Below are 23,945 nucleotides of genomic sequence, written 5' to 3'. Positions count from 1 at the left end.
TGAAGCAGTGTAGTGACGCTGTGATGCGTTACCTGATAGATTTAAAAGGCCGAAGAGTCGTTAGATAGAGACAAGATTAATTAAATATCACGTTTAACAACTATAGTGAGACGCGATCCAGCGGTACATCGTTGATAAACTGTCAGACGTGCACTGCTTTCTGGGGTGACTGTTGGAGCTCAGACACTGCAGTGCATGACAGAATGTGCGTGCGTGTGCGTGTGCGTGTGTGTGTGTGTGTGTGTGGTTACGTGATGTGCGTTTTCAGTGGTATAGTGTGGAAGGAAGGCTTTTCAGAAATGCTACTGTAGGTGAAACACCAGTGCAGACGTGGATAGTTTTCATCCTAAAATGCCATTTTGAAACTAAGACGTATTAGTGTAACCTGGGCCATGTGTATTTTTTTGCGAGCGGGTTGCTGCTGCAACGGGGGCGGCTATCGGCTATCAGCATCGTGATGGCTATCGGCCATCTGTGATGGACAATGGCATCGTCTATCAACCCAACCCTAATTTAGACCGGCCCAGTTTAATCTGGAATGCGTCCCAGACCACCACCTAAAGTGGTTTGAGAACTCTGATTTATGTCCATCTTGAATATGTATTGGAGGGCATTTACAAGTGTTCTTTTAATGATCTGATAACTATTTCATCAAAAAATTTAAAAAAAAACACCTTTGATCAGTTCTTGCTTGGCCTGGGCACTGGTAGTGCCATGCTCTACTATTTAAATGTTTAATACAGTTAAAGGTTAAACTTCAATTAAAAGGATTGGTGTTTCCCAAACACCTGTTGTATCTCATCCATCATTGATCAACAAGTTGCTCCATCCTAGATTCCATTTAGATTAACTAAAACAGCGAGAAATGTACTTGAAATTCATGAAAATGAATGGTCATTACAACACATTTTAAAGAGACTCATAGTGATTCAAATGAATTGCCGCTGTAACAAGTCTTTAGCCGTGTCAGCGTGACGTCGATACAGAACTCAAGTCCCGCCCATTTGTTGCACGTGCAAACTGGGGACAATTGAAACCCCTGCCCCCGCCCATGATATAAAATAGAATGTGATTTCACAGGATTTTTAATCAAGCACAATAAATTTGACCTATAATTCTACTTATTTGGGACTCGATTTATCATGACATTAGACAACTCAGTATCCTAATACCAAAACCACAGACCACAGTCTTCACAATTGTATAGAGGAAATCAACATACATTTGTCTCTGCTTAACAATTTTTATGGATTTGTATGGAATTGATGTTGTGTGAAAAGCACTACACTACAACAAAGACTTATGGTGTGGTGAATTCTTTTACAGCCAAAGCGAAGAAACCAAAGCTACTTAATAAATTTGACAAAACAATCAAAACTGAAATTAACTCTGCAGAGAAATTACGCAAGAAGGTAAAAATGTATACATTATGCTTTATTACTGCATGAATAAAATATTCTGTGTAAAATTTTGCAGACAGAATTAATAGTCTTTTTGTCTTCAGGGGAAAGTTGAGGAATCTCTTCGAGCTTTTGAAGATCTTGTTCAGAAATATCCACACAGTCCGAGGTGCAGATATGGTAAAGCGCAGGTAACACATTATCATGGAAGGTAGCAATGCTGATGAGTATACAGTATGTTATATTATGATCACTCATAAAAATGTGTTCAGGCAGAAGATGATTTGGCAGAGAAAAAGCGCAGTAATGAGATGCTGCTGAAGGCGGTGAACACATACAGAGAAGCAGCCGAGCTCCCAGATGTTCCACCAGACCTCATCAAAGCCACGCTGAAGAGACGGGCAGACAGACAGCAATTCCTAGGTACATATTTTAATCATTAATGTGCCATCTAGCTATGGTGACATCCAACTGTTAAAGGTCCCGTGAAATGAAAAAAAAAAAATTATTAAATATTTAGATGTTAGAAAGAGTATTGCTAGTTTTAAGGAGATCTATTGACCTTATTCTGTGATGTGAAAGTGTGCTCATTTTTGCGATTGTTTTAGAACTTCCGAATTAGCTGCCAATGGGAGAAATGACTAGGAATAATAGATGGCAGAAAATGGTCAAACTACTTGCTCTACAAACAAGCGTAGTCATAACTATCCATAACAAATAGAAAAATATAATAGTTTGTAGTTTGCAACAACATTAATCTGCATAACAAGCTGTTTTTAACATCTAATCAATGGAAGTGAATGAGAACAGAAGTCTCGAGCCAAAACGATTCCAATGGCTGTGCTCTCTCATTCTGTGAAGAATAAAGTTCTTTGCACACTGTAGTCCGATATTTTTGTATGCGTTTTATATTCATATCTGAAAAATTTGTCAGGTACACAAACTCTGCATACTGAGTCTGATGCGTATTAATCAATACATTCAGGGAAAAATGCTAAACATTTCGGAGTCAATTGAAGCAGTGATGTTCTCCCTTCTCATGTAGAAAAAGAAACATGAATAGGTTACATATTGTGTTCATTCAGTACTGCATAGAGAGAAAGGAGAGTTCTCCTCCTTATCAAAGACCTGCGCTGGATTATCCCCAAATGCAAAGTTTTAGGAAATCAGTGGAATTTTGTATTTGGATATAACAGTTGTTTGACCACACTTCATTATTATGGGTTATTTATTATATTGCTGGAAACTAGAACTGAATGTAGAAATGGTTTTGAAACAAATCTTTGCGCTTAACAAACTAAATTAAATATGAAGGCTGATGGATGTCTTCAGTGGAGTGCATACAACACCGTTTCCTTATTCACGAAAGTAATGAAGTAAAGTAAAGTGTAAAAGTATAGTAAAGAGAAAGTAAAGAGGCAGAATGGAGGAGGCTCATACTTTATCCTTGTGCTGCAGATGCTCTGTTTAACTGTTTTCTCACTAGTGAAGCGTTCAGTTTTTCCTCTTATAAAGTCCGCCATGTAAATATCAAATGCGTCTGTCCCTAAAATAGCAAAAGTAGATTCGTACTCGCCCTAATGCTTTTGAGCCATGCACTTTAGACTCTGTGCCTAGATTGTTAAAATAGAGCCCATAAAGTGATTGTCTCTTCAGAAGGCTTTAAAAAACTACCAAACTCTAAACTATGGATTAATTTTCTTATCAGATGTTTTGAAACACCAGTGATTGTGTGAAAATAATATATAGATACAGAAATGTGCTATGTTGGATTAAAAATAACTTTATTTGTGTTCAGAAGATAAACACATTTTTGAAACAGTTGAAACAGGTTTTTAAACGGTTACATTTTTCTTTTCTATCGATTTCCCCCCCCCCCCCCCCCCCCCAACTAAACCCAGCACTTAATTCTCTAAGCACAAACAGTTCCTTTGTATAATAAGCACTTCTTGTTGAATCACTGAGATCCTCCTCAATTGTAAGTTGCTTTGCACAAAAGCGTCTGCTAAATTACTAAATGTAAAATGTGAAGTATATAAGAGTAAATGTGACATGTTTTGTTTTGGTGAGAGCTATCTCTTGACACCTGAAACAGATCCATGTGTTAATAATGACATTCTAAGAACATTCCTAAATTGCCGTGCAGGTCGTACGAGGGGATCTTTAGCTACTTTGGAGAAGTTAGTCCAGATTTTTCCTGAAGACATCAGCCTAAAGAATGATTTGGGAGTAGCACATCTGCTTCTGGGTGACAACAAGAGCGCGAAACAAATATATGAGGAGGTAAGCAATGTTATGATGATGCTGTTGTTGTGATTACAGTACATTTGATGTGAATTAATGATTGTCCCTCTTTTCTGAATTTCCTCTTCAGGTTTTAGCCAGTGCCCCAAGTGATGGATTTGCTAAAGTGCATTATGGGTTCATACTAAAATCTGAAAACAAGATTGCAGAGAGCATACCGTACCTGAGGGTAATTGTGATTTAAATGTTGACTCCATAAATGGCTTTATTTATTTGATCACAAATACAGTAATGACATTAATGTTGTTAAATATTCGAAAAGTTTAAAATTATTATTATATATTTGTTAAAATGTATTTCTATAATGACAAAGCTTAATACAATGAGTCAGCGGGTTCTCAAAAAGGTGAAAAAAATGTCTAAAAACTAAATTTTGGGCTTTAAACAGTGCTAAATTCATTGAAGTAATGTACAGTATTGTAGGTCATAGATCATTTTAAAAAGGACTTAATTTTTCTCTGTCTATGTAAAGCTATTTCATTCTGGCCAATGCCTAACCAATCACCAACAATCCATCTCAATCTCCTGGACAGACCATTGTGCATACATTTGTCCATTTTTATTTTTATTTTCAGGTTATGCTGAAAAATGTGCATGCATAAAAGTTTTTTTAATGAGAGTTTGCTTGTTTTGAAACATTATTTAAAATATTTTGCTAAGAAATAACTGAATTACAATTTTTTGGATGGGGCAAGTAAAAAGCCTTCCCACTGGCCAAGCAGGCCATTAGAAAAAAAATCCTCAGCATTTAACCCTGTATAAGTCTGAAATTTCATTCACAATTCAAGTTTTTAAATAGTCTTGAATGCAGAAACTCTAGAAGATTTTAGTCTAAACTATATATTACAGTTTAAAAGTAATACTTTTACATTTGATATTAATAAATGAGCACCATATCAACATTTTAGAATGATTTATAGTGGCGTCAAAATATTCTGCTTTACCACAATGGAAATACATTTTTTTAAATATTCAAATAGGGAATGATAACAATATTTCATAGTATTATGTTTTGCGGGGCGATGTGGTGGCGCAGTGGGTAGCACTGTCACCTCACAGCAAGAGGTGTGTTTGAGCCTCGTTCGAGCCTCGGCTGGGTTAGTTGTCATATCTGTGCGGAGTTTGCATGTTCTCCCCGTGTTCATGTGGATTTCCTCCGGGTGCTCCGGTTTCTCCCACAAGTCCAATTGGTGAATGAGTGCGTATGGGTGTTTCCCAGTGATGTGTTGCGGCTGGGAGGGCATCCGCTGCCTAAAACATATGCTGGATAAGTTTCATTCGGCGACCCTAGATTAATAAAGGGACTAAGCCGAAAAGAAAATGAAAGAATGACTTATGTTTTGCTGTATTTGTAATCAAATAAATGAGGCTGATTTTAAAAAGCTTTTTAAATATATATAGATTAATTGACTAATACTGTATATGCTTCCACTTGTAGACAAAGATATGGATTTCACAAATCTTTTCTTTATGTTTGTGTATAAAGGAGGGATTGGAGTCTGGAGCGCCAGGAACTGATGACGGCAGGTTTTACTTTCATCTCGGAGATGCTTTACAAAGAGTTGGAGACAGCAGTGTAGGATGAACATAAGGATTATGAGTAGTTACAATGAGAAAGTCAGTCAATTTTAAGTTGTGTGTTTGTGTGTGTGTTTTTTTTTGCATGCATTTAGGCCTATGACTGGTATGAGGCTGGGCATCAGCGGGGTCACTTTGCCTCTTTATGGCAGAGATCTCTGTATAATGTGCAAGGACTCCGTGCACAGCCCTGGTGGACAGCAGAACAGACTGGATATACAGACTTAGTCAAGGTAATGACCTGCATCCATACAGTCTTTTATAGTTACTTAAAGGGTTAGTTCAACCTAAAACGTTAATCTGTCATCATTTACTCACCCTCACATTGTTCCAAACCCATAAGACTTCATCTTCAGGACACAATGATATTTCTTAGGCAATCTGAGAGATTTCTATCTCTGCACTGAAAGTCTGTTCACCCAAAACTTTGATCCAGCTTGTAAAAAGACATCTTTCAGTTGGTCAAATAGCAAATAGTGGTGCTCTGCAGCCATTGGTAAAAGACCTGGTAAAAGTGATCATCTTTCAATTGTAAAGCTGCAATTTTTTTAAAGATGGACAAAAATCTCACACTAAACCATGTCAAATTATTCATATTATAATATGGATATTCACACATGAATCACAAGTGAGAAAGGAAATAAAAGCACACAAGCTCTAAGGTAAAACTAGATGATCAAGATATAATCTTTAAAATAATGACTTCTATTAAAAATGTTGACAGAGGTTTATAATATTAGAATAACAGCGGAGCATTAATTAAATGCATATTTTCTATGGAACGATCGATTTTAGGTAGCCTGATATTTTTATTTGACGAAAAAAAAACAACATATGATTAGACAAAATTATTAATTATTAAATTATTAATTTAAGTGAAAATAAGGCAGGCCTATTTATTTTATTATTTTTATTTAGTTTATTTTTTTTCTATGCTGTTGGGTTTTTATGTTTTGTTGTTAATATGCTCGCATGTTAAATTAAATCAGTGTTTTAAAATGCGACATTTATTGTGTCAGGCACAAAATAGACACGTCAATTATTAAATTATTTTAAAATTAAACAATAATTGTATATTAATCTGACCAGTTAACGGTTAATATTCGGTTGATGAGCGGCAGTTGTCATTTGGCAAAATTAATCGAAATGAGCATCCCTAGCTGCAACATGTATTTTTTATTTTTTTGCATTAAAAGTAACGGAAGTAAACTTTGTATGCTTGTCTATCTGCTTTGCTCTCATTGTGTTCATGATTGTCTTTGGTAGGTTCTGGAACGTAACTGGGTGACCATCAGAGATGAAGCATTGTCAGTGTTGGACAGCAAAAGCGGGCAGTTCGTGCCAGAAGATGAAAATCTGAGAGAGAAAGGAGACTGGGGCCAGTTTACACTGTGGCAGCAGGGTAATACAAATACTATATTAGGGAGCTACATTTACCAACAAATTCCATATATAATTATGCTGGATGTACCTCCATCTATTTTCCAAATCACTGATGTTATGGTGTTGATTACACTAGTACATTTTAGTTTTAAAAATATTAGTTTTGTTAAGATTACACCTGGCATCCACACTACTCTAGTATCTCCGACCCATAAAAATTGAGCTTTTTGAAAATGCTGGGGTTACAGTTCATTGTGGATGGACCAAAATGCAGGCTTTTATATACTGAAATGTAGCTTCCCACATTTACTCTTTAGTTGGTCAACTATTGCATATCACTGCCTGATTCATCAAGTTCCTTAGAAAGTTAGACTTGGGATCCAAAGGTTTGAGTCCCAGTACCAGGAGAGGAGAGTGAATTAATATACACCTCGATGCCATAGCTGAGGTGATTCCCTTGAGCAAGACACCGAACCCTCAACTGCTGCCTACGCAGTCCACTGTTCCTGGTATGTGTTCACAGGTGTATGATGCTTTGGATAAAATCGTATGCTAAATATTCATTCATTCATTTTCTTTTCAGCTTAGTCCCTTTATTAATCTGGGGTCGCCACAGCGGAATGAACCGCCAACTTATTCAGCATATGTTTTTCGCAGCAAATGCCCTTCCAGCTGCAACCCATCACTGGGAAACACCCATACACTTCCATTTACACTCATGCACTATGGACAATTTAGCTTATTCAGTTCACCTATACTGCGTGTCTTTGGACTTGTTGGGGAAACCGGAGCACCCGGAGGAAACCCATGCCAACACAGGTAGAACATGCAAACTCCACACAGAAATGCCAATTGACCCAGCCCAGGCTTGAACCAGCGACTTTCTTGCTGTGAGGCGAAAGCGCTGCCCACTGCCCCACCGTGCTACCTGTGTCTGGTAAATACATAAATGTAAATGAATGCAAATGGTAAGTGTCAAGTTCAACTGCTAGTAAGGCCATATATTTGCTTTTGATATTGGTTCTGGAAAGGGGTGGGGGGGGGGGCATGTGACACAATAACCATTTTATCTGGATTGTTGTTTTTTTTATAATCATTGTGGAGGCCAAAATCCAAATGTAAATTTTACTTGCACAGCTATGGTTTCTATTACGGTGGACTCTCATAGCCAACTTAACATCAAGTGACTTACAGCTCCTTATGTCCACATCTCAGCTGAGTCTTGCACAGCTTTAAGTAAAAGTGTATTTATATAGCACCTATAGCACTTCACAGACATTGTCACAAAGTCCTTTACAGTATAAGAAAACATTTCAAAACAGGTTAAAAATCCAAGTACAGAAAACACCCATGTAAAACCAGCTCACCATACTGTTATTTAAAAGGTTGTTCGAAAAGATGTCTTTAAATGTTTTTTGGCTATGCGAACCTACAAACAGCCGCTCACTTGGCAGCAGAGAAAGGCACATCCAGTCACAATGTCTATATGTGTTTAACCCTTTCTGTACATCTACAGGAATGAGAGTTGATAGAGCATCATTTCATTTTGGAAGCGGTTAAATTATTGATTTTAACTGAATTAATTCAGTTATCGGTGGATATTGGTGGGGACATGTCACCTCCGTCTAATTCTAACCCCTTGAAGGGGCTAATTCTAACCCCTTGAAATATGCGCATACCCAGTGAATGTGAATGGTCACGTAATGTGTTTTAACCTGTATAGTTTGGACGGAGATTGTTTTTTTTAATTAAACACAGTAAAAACGCCAGTGTTTTTATTGTAAAACACTGTTTTAACCAACCTCCACATTGATCCTGTCTGCTAGTTTGAACACGCTCCTGGTTGACATATCATGTCAAGCCTCCAACATCCTGACTGCAGCTCTACACAAGACATTTGGCCAGAGGAGAAATTCTCTCACCAATTCACTTCCGTCAATTGGTGAAGTTGGTTCATTGTTACCTCTGGTTAGCTTAGCCGTGACTAATGAAGCTGCACATCGGTGGAGTTTCTCTTCAGTGGATGGGCTTTCAGCAGTGTCATTTGCATTACACTGATCTGAACTGAACTTCAACAGGGTCCCTGACATTTAAACCAAACTGAACTGAAGCAGTTTGAACTTACTAGAATTACGCCAGCACACTACACTACTCTCCTGCCTGCCTGAATTGCTGGGATGTTCCATAATTTGAAATGTTGTGGCTTTTACTCCCTGTTCTTCATCTCTGTTAAACTGCTTTGACACAACCTTAATTAATTGAATTGTATTAAAACAAAAACACACTAGCGTAATCACAAAACCTTACAGAATATGTACAAATGTGTATTTATTGTTTTTCAGGTCGAAAGGTGGCTTCTTCATGTCGCAGTGTCCCTAAAACGTGTGCCTTGATGGAACGTTTCCCAGAGACCACCGGCTGTAAAAGAGGCCAGGTAAATGTTTGTCTTTAAAAATTTCATTGGGTTCCATCATGGCTTTTTTACATTCTGAAGGGTTCATCCCTGTGCCCAAATCCCTTTGAAGGGTTAACCCTCAAGACTCAGAGCTTTAAAGGGATCAAGGGTGTAGGGAACCAAAACATCTGTTCCTTGAAACACCGTTCTGTCTCTTGAATTAAAATCGTACAAAGAATCATGAGAGCAAAGTTTTGAGCACTTCTTTTTGAAACCATGCTTCTTTATGGTAGCCATGAAGTGCCCTTTAGAGGTGGATTTTTCCTGTTAGTTGCATATCTCCTTTTTACAATGCTTGCTTCTAAAAATGGCCAGCTGTTGCCTTCTAATATAAATACAGAAACATTTTCTTTATATCTTCTAGATCAAGTTTTCAGTCATGCAGTCTGGAACTCATGTATGGCCTCACACTGGTCCTACAAACTGTCGTCTACGAATGCATCTAGGCCTTGTCATCCCTTCCAAGGGATGCAGGATTCGCTGTACCAACCAAACCAGGTCAGTAATGTTATAGAAGCACAAATGTCTTAAAACTGATTCATTTATTTTGCACACTATTGCAGTTTGGGTTTTAAAGGGTTAGTTCACCCCAAAACAAGAATTCTGTCAATAAATACTCTAATCCAGGGGTACCCAAACTCGGTCCTAGTGGGCCGGTGTCCTGCATAGTTAAGCTCCAACTTCCTTCAACACACCTGCCTGGAGGTTTCTAGTACACCTAGATAGAGCTTGATTAGCTGGTTCAGGTGTGTTTAATTGGGGTTGGAACTAAAATATACAGGACACTGGCCCCCCAGGACCGAGTTTTGGCAGCCCTGCTCTAATTGTTCCAAACCCTCATGAACTTTATTTATCTTCCGAACATAAATTACGATATTTTAGATGAAATCTCTGAGCTCCTTCATCCTCCATAAACAGCAATCCTCCCAACTCGTTCAAAGTCCAGAAAGGTACCAAAAAACACCTTAGTCCTTCCTCTACACCTTGTTTTGCACATTCATGTGAAGGGGTAGGGGTGTCCCAATTCTCTTTAACTTTAAGGCATAGGGCTAAGAAGAATGGCCAGATATCCCTTGAAACAGAGATTTTCCAGGACCACACTAGAAATGAAGAGGTACGAAAATTTCCCAAAATATACCAGCTACAATGGTAACATGGTTGCACACGAGTATGGAGATGCACAAATGTACATTTCTTTGGCATTATTAAGAATTTTTAACAAACAAACAAGTATTTTAATACATTCATAACAGCTTGCTTGTTTTACAGTCATGCTTTAATTTTTTTTCTATAGCAGTCCCACAACATATTTTCAAATCTGACACTCGATGACACTGGATGACCCTGTCAGATTAGTCTAGTAGCTCGGAATAACCTTTTTACAATGTCTGGTATAACGTTAATGTTTTTTTCTCTGGTGTTTATATGCATAAATATGGCCACTGTATAAATATACAATACAGTTACATGCTTATTGCAAAATTAAATCATTAAGAGTACATGATATACTGGCCTTCAGTGATTTCCTGAGGATAAATCTAAAACATAACTGAAAGCCACACAACTAGAATAACTACAGCAGTCGCCATCATCGATCTCGTATGACGTAAGAGCTCACAACAACATATGATTACATGTGCGGGTGTTGTAGTGGTGTCCCATTTCTTAGGGGTACATTTGAAGTCCTTCCACTTTATGCTCTATTTCAAGGAACAATGGCAAGGGGTCAAAAGTAAAATTGGAATTGGGCCCATGTGTCTTAAGTGGTTCAATCAGAATATTATGAAGCTATGAGTTTACATTTGTGCACACATTAAACACAAATAATGACTTTGTCAGTTTCTTCTCAACAGTGTCAGTATATTTCACGCATTCACGATAACCCTGTGCACTCTTGAATGTGCGCCCTATATTGACAGCGAGTTAAATAAACTGTTGGACAAAGTCATTATTTTTGTTTTATGTGTGCACAAAAGTATTTTCATACTGTAGCTTCGTAATTATCTGATTGATTCACTGAGAGCATATGGTCTGTTTTAAGGATGTTGTTTTTGGTATTTTCTGTCTATGGAGGATGAGGGAGCTCTCAGATTTCATCAAAAATGCCTTGTGTATTTTAGGCAAAAGGAGGTATCGGGTTTGGAACAACATGATGGTTACTTATATGTGTGTAATGTCTTATAGTAATTATGGATTTCTTGCTGAATCTGTCTCAGGGAATGGAAAGAAGGGAAGGTGTTAATATTTGACGACTCATTTGAGCATGAAGTCTGGCAGGAAGCAGACAGCTACAGACTCATCTTCATTGTGGATGTCTGGCACCCAGAACTCACCCAATTACAGAGACAAACGTTGTCACCAATATAAAAGACTCGGCCATTTGCAGAGTTCGGAAAAGTAGGTCAACAGCCAATCTGAGAGACAGACTTACTGTTCATAGCCAATCACAGATTTCATAAGCCACAAGTCAGTGGTACTGAACACAAGGCAATGTGAATGTAAATGTTTTCTGAATCATAATGTTGATTTCTGATTAATGCAAGTGTGCTATATTGAAAAACAATGAATGGATTTACAAGCGTAAGCTTTTTTTTTTTTTTTTTTAAAGGGAGAGTTTACTGAACATATGCGATCTTTATTTAGGTCAAGAAAATAGGGTTTTTAGGGTTTAACAGTACATTTAAAGAAATGATCAGACTTCCAAGGTTAGTTTATGAGATTTATAGCTCAGGTTGTCATGATACTGGAATTCAAAACCAATCGATACTGAAATAAAAAAAAAAACCCATCCATTTCCTACGAACATTTGAGCATGTTTTTAATCAGCGCTGATTTGCCATAGTGTTCACGTGCTCAACAGAAATGACTATGATTGGCCGTGAAGGTCATTAGTTCACAGAACTCCCCGCTGTTTACTGAGTGTAAACACAAATACAGGGACACTGGAGTTTTTCAAAGTCATGTCGATCAGCTGGTTTGTCTATAAGCTAACAAACAAGTGTTTACAATCAGTAAACAGCAGTGAGTTTGGTGAACTGATGACCTTTAGGGCGAATCACACTAATTTCTGTTGAGTACATGAACACAATGGCAAATCAGCTCTGTTTAAGAACGTGCTCAACAGCGCTCAAATGTTAGCGGGAAATGGACGTTTTTTTAAATTTCAGTATCGAGACAACCCTAGGCGTTACTTCTAGTGAAGTTACAGTAAAATGAGACTCGTTATGGGACCAAAATATTAGAGATAATAAGTTGCGTTTACTGTTCTTAAGGCCAATTCACACTACACTGACAGATGCTAGTTAATACGAGTAAACACTTAGTCATTTCACAACCCAATAAACACTAATTGAACTTGTTCCATCACAGCTAAGAAGCGCTGATCGTCTGGAAGTAGACTGATCCAACAAAAGTGTCTGTTGGTTCAGTGTGAATCAGCCTTTACTGAGTAAAAGGACATTTAATAAGTCATAGTACAGTATAGATACATGACTGAACCTTGCACTGTATGTTGTGCGATTAAAGTGTTTGTGTGTATGTGTGTGAAGCTGATTACACAATTGAGCATGTGTGTTGTCGACTAAGAGTGTCTACAGCCATAAAGAAAACAACATAACAGAAAATCACTGTGTGCCTTTTCTAATAATGGATGGACATGGATGACCAAGAACATGTCTAGTTTATGAGAAGAACTGATTTTATTGCATTTTTTTTGCATAGGTAATTAAAAAATACAATTTTCATTTCACTTTTTGTGAGGGACATGTGACCTAGATATGTCCACAAAGTACATATTTTACAAACACTAAAATTATTTGATTTTTGTATATGTTCGTGTTTGTTTGTATAATTTCATCATGCCAAAATATTTGCTGTTTGTATTGTTTGAGAATCATTAAATATGAAATGTTCAATAATTATATGTCTTTATGATTGTCTGATTTAAGTAGAGCATATTCAGTTCCAGTTTGAAAATTAAAATACATTAAATATCAATTGTAAAAAAAAATCTATAAACTTTAAAAAAAAATAATTTATCTAATTAAAAAAATATGTCTGTTCAAATGCACTTTGGATACCAGTGTATTCAGGCTTGTAGTTATAGATCAAGGCTTTTTCCTCTTCCTCAGTGCTGGCAAAGCTATGGAAATTTTTCCTTGCTGTAAAACAATAAATAAGTTTGTTAGTTAACCTGCAAAAGTGCAACCTAAAGGGTTAGTTCACCTAAAAATTTGTATTCGGCTATTAAATACTCAGCCTCATGTTAATCTTCGGAACAAAAATGAAGTAATTTTAGATGAAATCCAAGAGCTCTCTCATTCTCCATTTACAGCAACAATCCTGAGGCATTCAAAGTCCAGAAAAGGTCCCAAAAACATTTCCAGAGCATTCCATGTTACTTCAGAGGATCAACTGTAATCATACAAAGCTATAAGAACACTTTTGTGTGTGACGATGCTTTTGTGTTTTATATTCTGGACTGCACGACAGGGTATATGCAGGAATCCTGAAGGTAATTTCAATACCTTTTTAAGACTTCACAGAAAATTTTATTTATTTAGATTTTAATGCCATATCAGCAGCATTGGCTATATTCATGGCAAAAACAAATAAATATACAATATATATTATAAATATACAAAAAAATAAATATACAATATTTTATCATATAATCAAATCAGTTTCTTAACAAACATGCATTGTAAAAAAAAAAAAAGTATACAAGTAGCAACAACACTGAAAAGAGTCATATACAATCTTTTAGTTTGATTAAAGATAAATATTCTAAAAGTGCTCCAGAAAGCACATTTTCTAACATTTCACTTAAAATATTTCCCGAATAAAAACGTTCTCTAACATCATTTAAAAATACACATTCTATTAAAATATGTTTTATTGTATCTCAACATGTTGGCCTTAACAAAAATCAGTTTTGGAGATATTTACAGATTAGGCATCTATTAAATAGGACTTTTAAGATTGGTAATCGAGCTCCAGAGGAGTACTGTAATTTAGTAATAATTCTTAGAGAGTATGGCAGAGGGCATGAAGTTTTAGTGTATTATAAATGGTTAATGGAAAAGATGGGGTGTAGTTTCTATTCTGCTCTTAAAACAGTTTGGAGTAAAGAACTAAATTGTATATTTAGTGATGAACATTGGAAGAAAATTGGCAAAAGCTGTAAAGTAATGTCAAGGAATTTAGGAGTGCGTTTAATACAATTTAAGATCTTGAATTGTTTTTACTGGACTCCAAGTAGGACTTTTCAGACTTGGGTTGAAGGACTGTTGGAGATGTGAAAGCGAAGAAGGAGACTTGATTCATGCCCTATGGTCCTGTTCTAAAATACAAGAATTCTGGGTTAAAGTACATAATTACATTCAGGTTACATGTTTCTGGATGCTGCTTCTCTTTTTGTCCAAACATATATATACTAGGAGACCCATTTGTATTGGGACCTGGTGTGAAGGTGTGTGAATGGATTCAAATAAGTATTATGATTGGAAGACAAATTATGAGGGGATGGTGTTCAGTAGGTCCACCATCATTTCAAGAATGGGTTACGGAACTGTGGAAGGTGGCAGCATATGAAAAAATGACATATAGAATACTAGATAAATTGGATGTTTGTCAGAAAAGATGGGGAAATTACTTGGCATTTTTGGAAAAGTAATAAGGTCATTGTGGTGAGACGCACACCAAAAATGTAATTATCTTTTTTTTTTTTTTTATGTTTTATTGTATTGTTACTGTTCCTATGGAGTCTAATAATATGTATTTGTGTTTACTGGGTTTATGATAGCAATATTCAATGACAGCACTGCCGCTATAGGGGAGGGGAGGGATAAGGGGATGTTAAAAGGAGGTAAAATGTGTAAACTGATTGTATTGTGAAATTATTGAAGAAAATAAAAATCTATTCATAAAATATGTTTTATCGTCAAAATATTCTTACACAAGTCACAAATAGGTTTTTCTTCCACTTTTAATAAATATGCGTGAGTCTTGAGTGTCTGATTCTACATCTCGTGTGTACAACCTGGTCATGTCTATTTTCAAAACTAATTATTTCTTTCATTTACAAATGGATTCACTTCATCCCATTCCATTTGCCATTTCTCATGAACACATATTTAAAACAGGTTTAACATCCGACACAGGAAATTTACATTCTGTTATCTCCAACTGTAAAGCTTCCTTAGCTGCTTTATCTGCACGTTCGTTTCCAATGAATACCATACGTCCAGGTATCCAGCAGAAAATAATATCAAAGTCTTAAGTCTTTAAAAGGTCCCCCTTTTCGAATGTTGAAAATCATAGGATTATCAGTTTTCAGAGATTCAAGTGCTTGTAAGCAGGACATTGAATCTGTGCAAATTAAAAACTGGCGTTGCTGTTCTTTTTCTATTTGTTCCAGAGCTAAAAACAGTGCACAAGCTTCAGCTGTGAATATCGAGCTTTGTCGGGGAATACTCTTTCTAAAACATTCTGAACCAATCACTACTGCAGCAGATACTCGTCCATCTGATTTTGAACCATCTGTATACACTGGTACATAAGTTGGTAGATCGTATCGGATATTTATAAATTCTTCCTGGTAAACATTTGGGTGGATTTACTTTTTTTAAACCGAGACAGGTGCATTATAATAGATGGCTTTTTAATATACCAAGGTGGTATAGGGCATACATGCACTGTTGTTATTATATCCAGATTAATATCCAACTTCTCTAATTGAGTTTTCATTCAAATTCCAAAATGTCTGATGTATCTGTGTCTGGCTTCATATAGGTGCTGATATTGAGGGTGGAAAACTGTAGAATATGCTGGATTGTCTTTATTTGCTTTCAGCTTGATTGCATAGTTGAGAGCCAGTTTTAATCTTCTGTTGTAAAGTGACATTTCTCCTTCTGCCGTATATATAAACTTTGAATTGGAGAAGTCCTGTATGCTCCAAGAGCAAGTCTCAGTCCTGTATGATGTACTGTATCAAGCATTTTTATGTATGATATCCTTGCAGATTCGTAAATTATGCTCACATAGCCCATTTTTGATCTAATAAGTGTCCTGTGAAGTCTTAAGAGTATCACCCAATCTGCACCCCATTTGATCTTTGCTAAAACTTTTATAACATTCATTACTGTAAAACATCTATTTCATAATACTTTAATATGAGGAATAAAAGACAACTTATTGTCAACTCATTCCTAAGAACTTTACCTCTTTCACATATCAGAATATTTTAAGACCTCGTCACCACTACAAGTTCTAATCAGTATCAAACCTTAATAAACAGTTTATAAACAGTTTTATTAATAAACTTAATAAACAGTTGTTAATAAACAGTTGTAGATCAATAAATTAATGGAGCACAACCATGCAACAAAACAAAACTCATTTTCCCATTTGCCGTCTGTTTCACTCTATGGTTTCTCTACCTGTGGAGAGCATCACATCACCTTCCTGCGTTTGTCTCAAATAGCGTTACATCACCCGGACGGAGGAGCTTGCCCGGACGTGCCCAGCCCAAACCAATCATGTGGATCGAGCACGGCGTTGTTAATAGTCGGAAAATAAATTTATTTATGCTTTTTTGGAGTCAGACACTTTGGAGAACGCTTGAACAAAATTTAAGACCTCAAAAAAAAAAAACGCGATTAAAACTTTTAAATACCTTTCAAGAGTTCACACTTAGATATTGTTTGACAACTGTTAGCAGGTTTGGCATGCTGTCCCAGGAGAGAACCCTGAGCTCGGAGATAGTTGAGCCCAGGGCTCCCGCCTAGTCCATAGAGCATGTGAGGGAAGCACGAGATTAGGTGGTTCTCGAGAGCTCCCCGTGGTAAAGGAGGAGAACGAAGATAAGAGAGTAGTTCTAGCTAGGCTACTTATAGTGTGTTGGAATTAATCCGATTGGCTAACTAATGAATGTAGATGGGTGGCCAGCTGCAGTCAATCATATCACACGCTCCTCTCGAAATTAAGCTGCGGTCACATTGGGCTTTGTGTGTGCGAAATTCTGTCGTGCGCTGGGAAAAGGGGCGGGATTAAACAAGATGATTAGACATTAAAAAAAGCCAGCGATTGCTCCATGTTTTAAATTTCTGTCCAGAGAGGTCCTGTTTTGATCCTCCATTGGTCTCACGCAGTCAAGTGATGCGATTTCGCAGGTTAGAGTTCACCAAGCTTGAACTTTGCACTGCAGCAACCTGCGAAACTTGACGCATGACCCCGCGTTTCCGGTCTGACGCATTCGTGTGCGTATGAATGGAAGTCTATGGAAGGAAAAGTCAAGTGTGACCGCACCTTTAGTTTGTGAAACTTCACTTTAAGGGCCTTAATTTTCTCATAATTGATTTATCAATTATGAAAAGACCCCATGCACACCCTGTTTGATCATCTAAGGACCATTGCTGTATATGAAGGTTGAGAGAGCTCTCATCTGAAATAACTTAAGTTGAGTTCTGAAGACAAACAGAGATCTCAGGCTTGGATTGGAATAACAAGAGGATGAGCTATTAATAAAAGAATTTTAATTTTTCGGTGAATTACCCTTCAATTAATCTCTGAAAGGATTAAAAGAATGCTATGAATCATTAACAGAAAAGATGTTTAGATGAGTACATGTTGTTCAGTATTGTTATTAACCATACCTTCATTCACAAAAAAGTTGGCCATGTAGAAGGTGGTCTTAATGGCTGATGGTGTGTGTGGAATATAGGGCCTGGTCCACTCAAAAGCATTTTTTTCTGGGTGCCACTGAGTAGCGTAGATAGGAAAATTATATGCTGCATGCGGACAAATAGTACATTACAATGCTGCTCCATGCCAAGTGAAAAAAAATTAAAAGCATTTGCTTACTCTAACCCAGGGGTGTCAAACTCAGTTCCTGGAGGGCCGCAACCCTGCATAGTTTAGTTGCAACCCTGCACCAACACACTTACCTGTAGGTTTCAAACAAGCCTAATGGACTCCATTAGTTTTATCAGGTGTGTTTAATTAGGGATGGTAACTAAACTGTGCCGAGCTGCGGCCCTCCTGTTTGACGCCTGTGTTTCATCCAGTAGATCTACATACATCTTCAAAATTACTCACTCACCTTCCATTGTGGACACAAACTTATTCTGTCCATCTGTGTTGGTACTCAAAACTCTGTAGAACTTTTTCAGCTTCTCATTTGCGGTAAAGTTCTAAAATAAAAGTTCAGATTTAACCAGATCAGAACATTAAATCAGATTTTATTTCACTATGATTACCAACTACACACAAGGTGATGAGCTGATGGGGAGGCGTGGACTCATTGACAGATTTATGATGGAAACTTTGTAAAACATGGTATTGTGTTGCTATATCTATATTAAAATGTTTTAAAATAAAAATGTTGTCATGTTGAAAAAAATAAAAGATATTAAAACAGGGTGTCCGCTGGGTCTTATAAGGTCTTAAATTACAAAAAAGTAAATTTTAGGCCTAAAAAAGTCCTAAATAAACTGAAATATTGTGTTGTAGGTCTCATTTTAAACAGGTCTTAATTTTGCCTGGTCAAAGTAAAGCTACTCAATTGGGCTGACATCCATCCAATCACCAACAATCCATCTCAATAAAACCTTACTTTTTATATTTAAGTTTTTTATTGCAAGGAGTTACAATTCACAATAGCTATTAGACATTTTTACAACAAATTCCCCATTAAAAAATAAATGAAAACAAAAAAATTATTATATGATTTCTAATTATAACCCTGGAAATAAACCGATTAAAAAAAAAAAAAAAAAACCTGTATAAGACCAAACTTTTGTTTTTAATGATCTTAAACTGTCTTAAATGTCTTAAAAAGTCTGAAAATGGACTGTATCAAACCTGCAGAAACCCTGTAAAATGTAGAATAAGGGACGAACTGCATTCTAAAAAATATGTTACAAAATGTATTTTCTTGGGAATTCAGAACATATTTGTGCAAGTACATTTTTTTTACACTTTGTGAAATACTCTTAGAACAAAATTTGGGATACACCTATTATTTAAGATTTTCTCCTAAATCTGCAAGTTAGGAGCTACATTTAGCCTTAAAGTCCCAGAGAAATCCAAACTAACCATATGATTTCGTTAGCTCATTACCAGTTTTATGGTGAATACTTAATCTGTTCTATAACTTTAAGGAAAAAAAATGTCCTTCTAATCTTTAATTGAAACAAATTTAACCATATTTAATGCTAACATATTTAACCAAGCCGCTCCAACTGCCAGTTTTGACAACAAACAGAAAAGGTGAGCAGGAGGAGTCTGAACTCTCCCCAACCCCTTTTCTTGATCTTTCTGAATAAAATGCCTACTTTACTACATCCAATCAGCTGTCAGTAAAAAAAAACAAGCCGCGCCCACTGTTTTGTCATATAAAAATCCATTGCTCTAGAAACTGCATCACAATACGAAAAAAATAGCTTCCGGTTCATGGGGACTTTAAGATGTATTGTTAATATGGCCCCATGTCTTTAAGGTATTTTTTTATTACATATGTGCGCTTTCCCAGAGATGGACTGCAGCTGGAAGGGCATCCCCTGTGTAAAACATGTGCTGGATAAGTTGGCAGTTCATACTGCTGTGGCGACCACAGATTAATAAAGGGACTAAGCCGAAAAGAAAATTAATGAATGAATATGTGCGCTTTTCAAATAGATTGTGTTGATCATGTGTTTCAACATTTAATTAATACATTTCAAATGATCAATACGAGGATTAGACACGCCTTTCTAAAAATAAATAAATAAATAAATAATAGAATATAATAGAAAAACACAAACAAATTGAGAAAACAGTTGTCAGTTTGACAACGCACGCAAATTCTCATAACACATGCAAATACAGAAACATGCTGCAAACAGTCAGTGTTGATAAAGATCTGTGAGGTGAGTTGTATTTATTTATTCATTTTTTATTTTAAACATTGTGGTCATACAGTTCCTTGCTGTTTGTATATGAATACACAAGACTCTAAACATAAAGTTGCTGAGTTCATAAATTTTTTGGGGCCCCCCCGACACATTTTCATTGTGGTATTTGAAGCTCATTGCTGCATTTGCATGCATTATGAGAAAGTGTGAGTGTGCATGTGTTATCAAACTGATGAAAACGTTTCCTCCATTTGTTAGTGATTTTCTATACAGTATGCTTGTGTTTTCATAACATGGAGCCTGTTTCTGTACTTGGCTGTTTTGAAATTGATGAAGATATTTTCTCATTTTATAAGTTTTTTCTATTTGCATGTGTTTTCTTAACTTGCAGCATGTTTAAGCTCTCTGAGCCACTGTACAATAAACCACGATATAGAAATATTCAGTAGAAGTACCTATTGTAAGTTAACACTAGTTTATAAATTATTTTTACTCTTCAGACTAGTACTATAGTTGGTGAATGTCGAACTACTGTACCTCTGTAGTGATGCTCCACTGATGCGAGTTCTCTGTGAGTGGTTCTGTTGCAAGTGATTTCATGAGCTCTTCTGGAAACTCTTTGAACAGTCTGCTGCCTTTGACATCTAAACAACATTGAATAAAACACCCATTACATTTAAGATTATTACAACAACACTGCAGGCTAAACTAAATTTCAACTAGAATAAACTACATAAATGGATCGCTCCACTTTGCTGGAATCAAATCCAGTCTGGGTTTGGCAGCAGAACTTTTAACTCAGCTTAATCACTGAATTAGATTAGACCATCACCATCTCGTAAAATATTCTATCATAATTTATCGTAAATAAATAATTTTCATATTTAAAGCTTTACTATTCTGTGGTTACACTATTTACCAAGACTGTACATTTTCAGGGTCATATGGCTTGGAACTACAGTGATTCTAAGCATAAAAATCAAAAATAAAACATTTTGAGCAAGATGCTAATGGTCTAATCAGATTCAATGATCTATGCTAAGCTAAGCTAAAAGTACTTCTGCCAGACATGGAGATTGGTTGAATGAATGGCGAAAATGGTAAAACTCAACTATTCAGCTCTAGGAGACTTGTAAAATGAGTGTTTCCACTCCCAAAAAAATAGAGTGTTCCTCTAAATATTTGGCAATCACAAAATATAATTTATCTGAGCAATTTAATAGCTGTGCTGCATTGGTAATTATGACATTATCAGTACACTATTGGGTACCAAGCTAGCAGTGCTTGCAATAATAAACATATAAAAATATGTTGATTTATTCACAGTTTGCTGTCGTAAAACATAGCTTTACCTTCTGTGAAGTCCAGCGGCAGAGCTATACCACTAGTGTTAGTGTGAGACAACAACAACTCTCCACTTGTAAGCAGTGTCAGCAGTTCAAATCCCAAACAGGTTCCCCAAACAGGGAAATAATCACCATTCAAACTGGCCTGTTTAAACACAGACAGATTTAGTTTAGATATTAAATAACACTGGCATATTGTATTCCACATAGTCAGTACATTTAAACATGACTTTATATTTAAAGTGGCAGTTCACGTAAAACTTTAAATTCCCTCATCATTTACTCACCTCTCAATTGCTTCTTAATCTTTATTAAGTTTATTTATACACTAAATAAACATGAAACCACTGACTTTCATGGGAGGATAAACAAATACTATGGAAGACATGGTTAGATGCTATAAAATGTTTTCAGCGTACTTCAACATATCTTCTTTTGTGTTCAACAGAAAAAAGAAACTTAAAGTTAAATGATGACAGTTCACAAAAAACAGAAGAAAATTCTATCCATTTCATTTTCCCATTGTTTAGAAAATCGGTTAAACAGCACTTGGAAATTATTTTAAAAGAATTACAATTTCACAAAAGGGCTTTGCTTTCAGCCATAATCTGAACTCTGCAGAGTTTTTCTCCTTACTATCAATGTTCAAAAGTGCTGCTTTATGTACCATTGATTATATTTGCCATAAGCCAAACCGTATACAAACCTCAAGAGCAAGTCTGTAGAAAATGCCAGCTGCTTTGGAATAGCCAGAGGATTCTAAACTGACTCCACCGCCAGGAAAAAGCACTCTACGGGTGAGAGAAGGTGTCACTGCTACTCTAATAATGTCTAGAATTAGAAAATTAAGAAAGTACTTACCCATTGATGGATTTAAAGAGCCTTGTGTAATCATCCTCAGACTTATTGATCCTAAACACATAAAAAAAAGAATATTTTTTCTGCTAAATTATTTTTGCTATAGAATATTTTTGACTGCTTCAATTTATTCTGAGCAATCAGAGTAGCAATAATACTGGCACCTTTCATGCTGAGTTTAAAATTAAAACACACATTTTCTGTGCAGAAATGTGAATATGGACTATAATAATAAACAGCTTACTTATAGCATTGTAATGCACTCAACTAACATGTTTTACATTTTATTTGGATCAGATTACCAAGAGATATTTTAAACCAAATTTGGTAAATAAATCTTTTTTTTTTTTTTATTTCCTGATTTTTTTATTTCTGTAATTTACTCTATAAATCATGCACAAAACTAAATTTATTTTTTCATTTTTTATTTGAATGCCTTTCAAAGGAGACCCATGTTGTTCAAAATGGCTTATACTGCATAAATAACAAAACTTTTGCAATAATTTTTTGTTTTTTCTGAAAAAAAAAACGTATGTATCACTACAATGCTTCAATTTTCTTATTGTTTACTTTTAAAAACTGTAGACAGTATGCTGCAGGTAGACAAGGTAAAATTACACTGCTCGCTACAGTACAGTATGTGCGTTTGCAATGAGGGTAATTATATATATATATATATATATATATATATATATATATATATATATATATATATATATATATATATATATAGGATAAATGATAATGATAAATTTACAATAAATGGCATACAGTGAATAACAAACTTACATCACTGGCACCACGCGAGCACCGGCAGATTCCAGAAACTTGATGTAAGACGCCGCGATATATGAGTTTCTTTGAGGTTTCGGATCAAACACATCCTGGGCAAGCACACCTTGACAGGAATATGTGGAAGAAGTAAGTTCGTGGTTTTTAAAACTAGTGGGAATTCTGTTTAATAAAGCTTTGAAAGTTACTCACCGATTATTGGTCTTTCATTAGTTTTTACTGAAGTTCCGAAATGGTAATTGGAAACGGCATTGGCGACTGTAAAAAGGCACAAAAGAAAGTTGTGGATCATGTTTACCGATTAGAAATGTTGTGCTTCCCCATGTGACAGTTCCAGGAGTTCCGCGTTTAGTCACGTGCTTTGGTGATTCTATGATTAAAGTATCAAATGAATGTTGATAAACAAAAAAAGATAAATTCAAAATAATGATTACAAAAATAACATAAATAACTAAATGAAAATGTTCTCTAGAAAATATAAGAAACAAATGGAGATTATTATTATTGTTATTATTATTATTATTATTATTATTATTATTATTATTATTATTATTATTATTAATAATAATAATAACAATAACAATAACAATAACAATAATAATAATACATAAGTGTTCGATGGTGGATACCTTAGTCTAAGTCCAGAAAACGATACATTTAAATAATACAGTATCTAAATGTTTTGTTATTTTTTATTATATATATATATATATATATATATATATATATATATATATATATATATATATATATATATATATATATATATATATATATATATATATATATATATATATATATAAAATTTTATATCATTATTATAGTTTAATATATTAATACTCTCTGTCTTGACGATCGTGTAACGTATCGTTATTAGGAAATAGGAAATATTATAATAGATGTAATTGGTAAACATTTTACAACAATAGTTACAACA

The 23,945-nt window shown here is 35.5% G+C and overlaps 2 protein-coding genes across 2 annotated transcripts in view; one reads left to right on the top strand and one right to left on the bottom strand.

Annotated features, from left to right (window-relative positions):
• unm_hu7910 (un-named hu7910) overlaps positions 1 to 13,129 on the top strand; it is a 61,243-nt gene extending 48,114 nt beyond the window's left edge. The window contains 11 exon segments of the mRNA XM_056462198.1: positions 1,338 to 1,412; positions 1,505 to 1,591; positions 1,673 to 1,823; positions 3,547 to 3,683; positions 3,775 to 3,873; positions 5,191 to 5,280; positions 5,378 to 5,515; positions 6,549 to 6,684; positions 9,008 to 9,099; positions 9,485 to 9,618; positions 11,337 to 13,129. Of these exon segments, the coding sequence (XP_056318173.1) occupies positions 1,338 to 1,412; positions 1,505 to 1,591; positions 1,673 to 1,823; positions 3,547 to 3,683; positions 3,775 to 3,873; positions 5,191 to 5,280; positions 5,378 to 5,515; positions 6,549 to 6,684; positions 9,008 to 9,099; positions 9,485 to 9,618; positions 11,337 to 11,487 (1,290 nt within the window). The 3' untranslated portion in view covers positions 11,488 to 13,129.
• On the bottom strand, positions 12,931 to 23,347 carry ggh (gamma-glutamyl hydrolase (conjugase, folylpolygammaglutamyl hydrolase)). Its single transcript, XM_056462196.1, has 9 exons — positions 23,201 to 23,347; positions 23,006 to 23,114; positions 22,220 to 22,270; positions 22,065 to 22,149; positions 21,365 to 21,503; positions 20,550 to 20,656; positions 18,221 to 18,311; positions 17,775 to 17,909; positions 12,931 to 13,280 (listed from the first exon to the last, which is right to left on the bottom strand). Exons 1-9 carry the CDS (start codon positions 23,298 to 23,300, stop codon positions 13,159 to 13,161), a joined length of 939 nt encoding a protein of 312 aa, XP_056318171.1. The 5' UTR covers positions 23,301 to 23,347; the 3' UTR covers positions 12,931 to 13,158.
• Positions 23,348 to 23,945: the final 598 nt, after the last annotated feature.

Source organism: Danio aesculapii, chromosome 7 (assembly GCF_903798145.1).
Source record: "Danio aesculapii chromosome 7, fDanAes4.1, whole genome shotgun sequence".
Taxonomy (NCBI): domain Eukaryota; kingdom Metazoa; phylum Chordata; class Actinopteri; order Cypriniformes; family Danionidae; genus Danio; species Danio aesculapii.
This window is presented reverse-complemented; position numbering and strand designations above follow the sequence as displayed.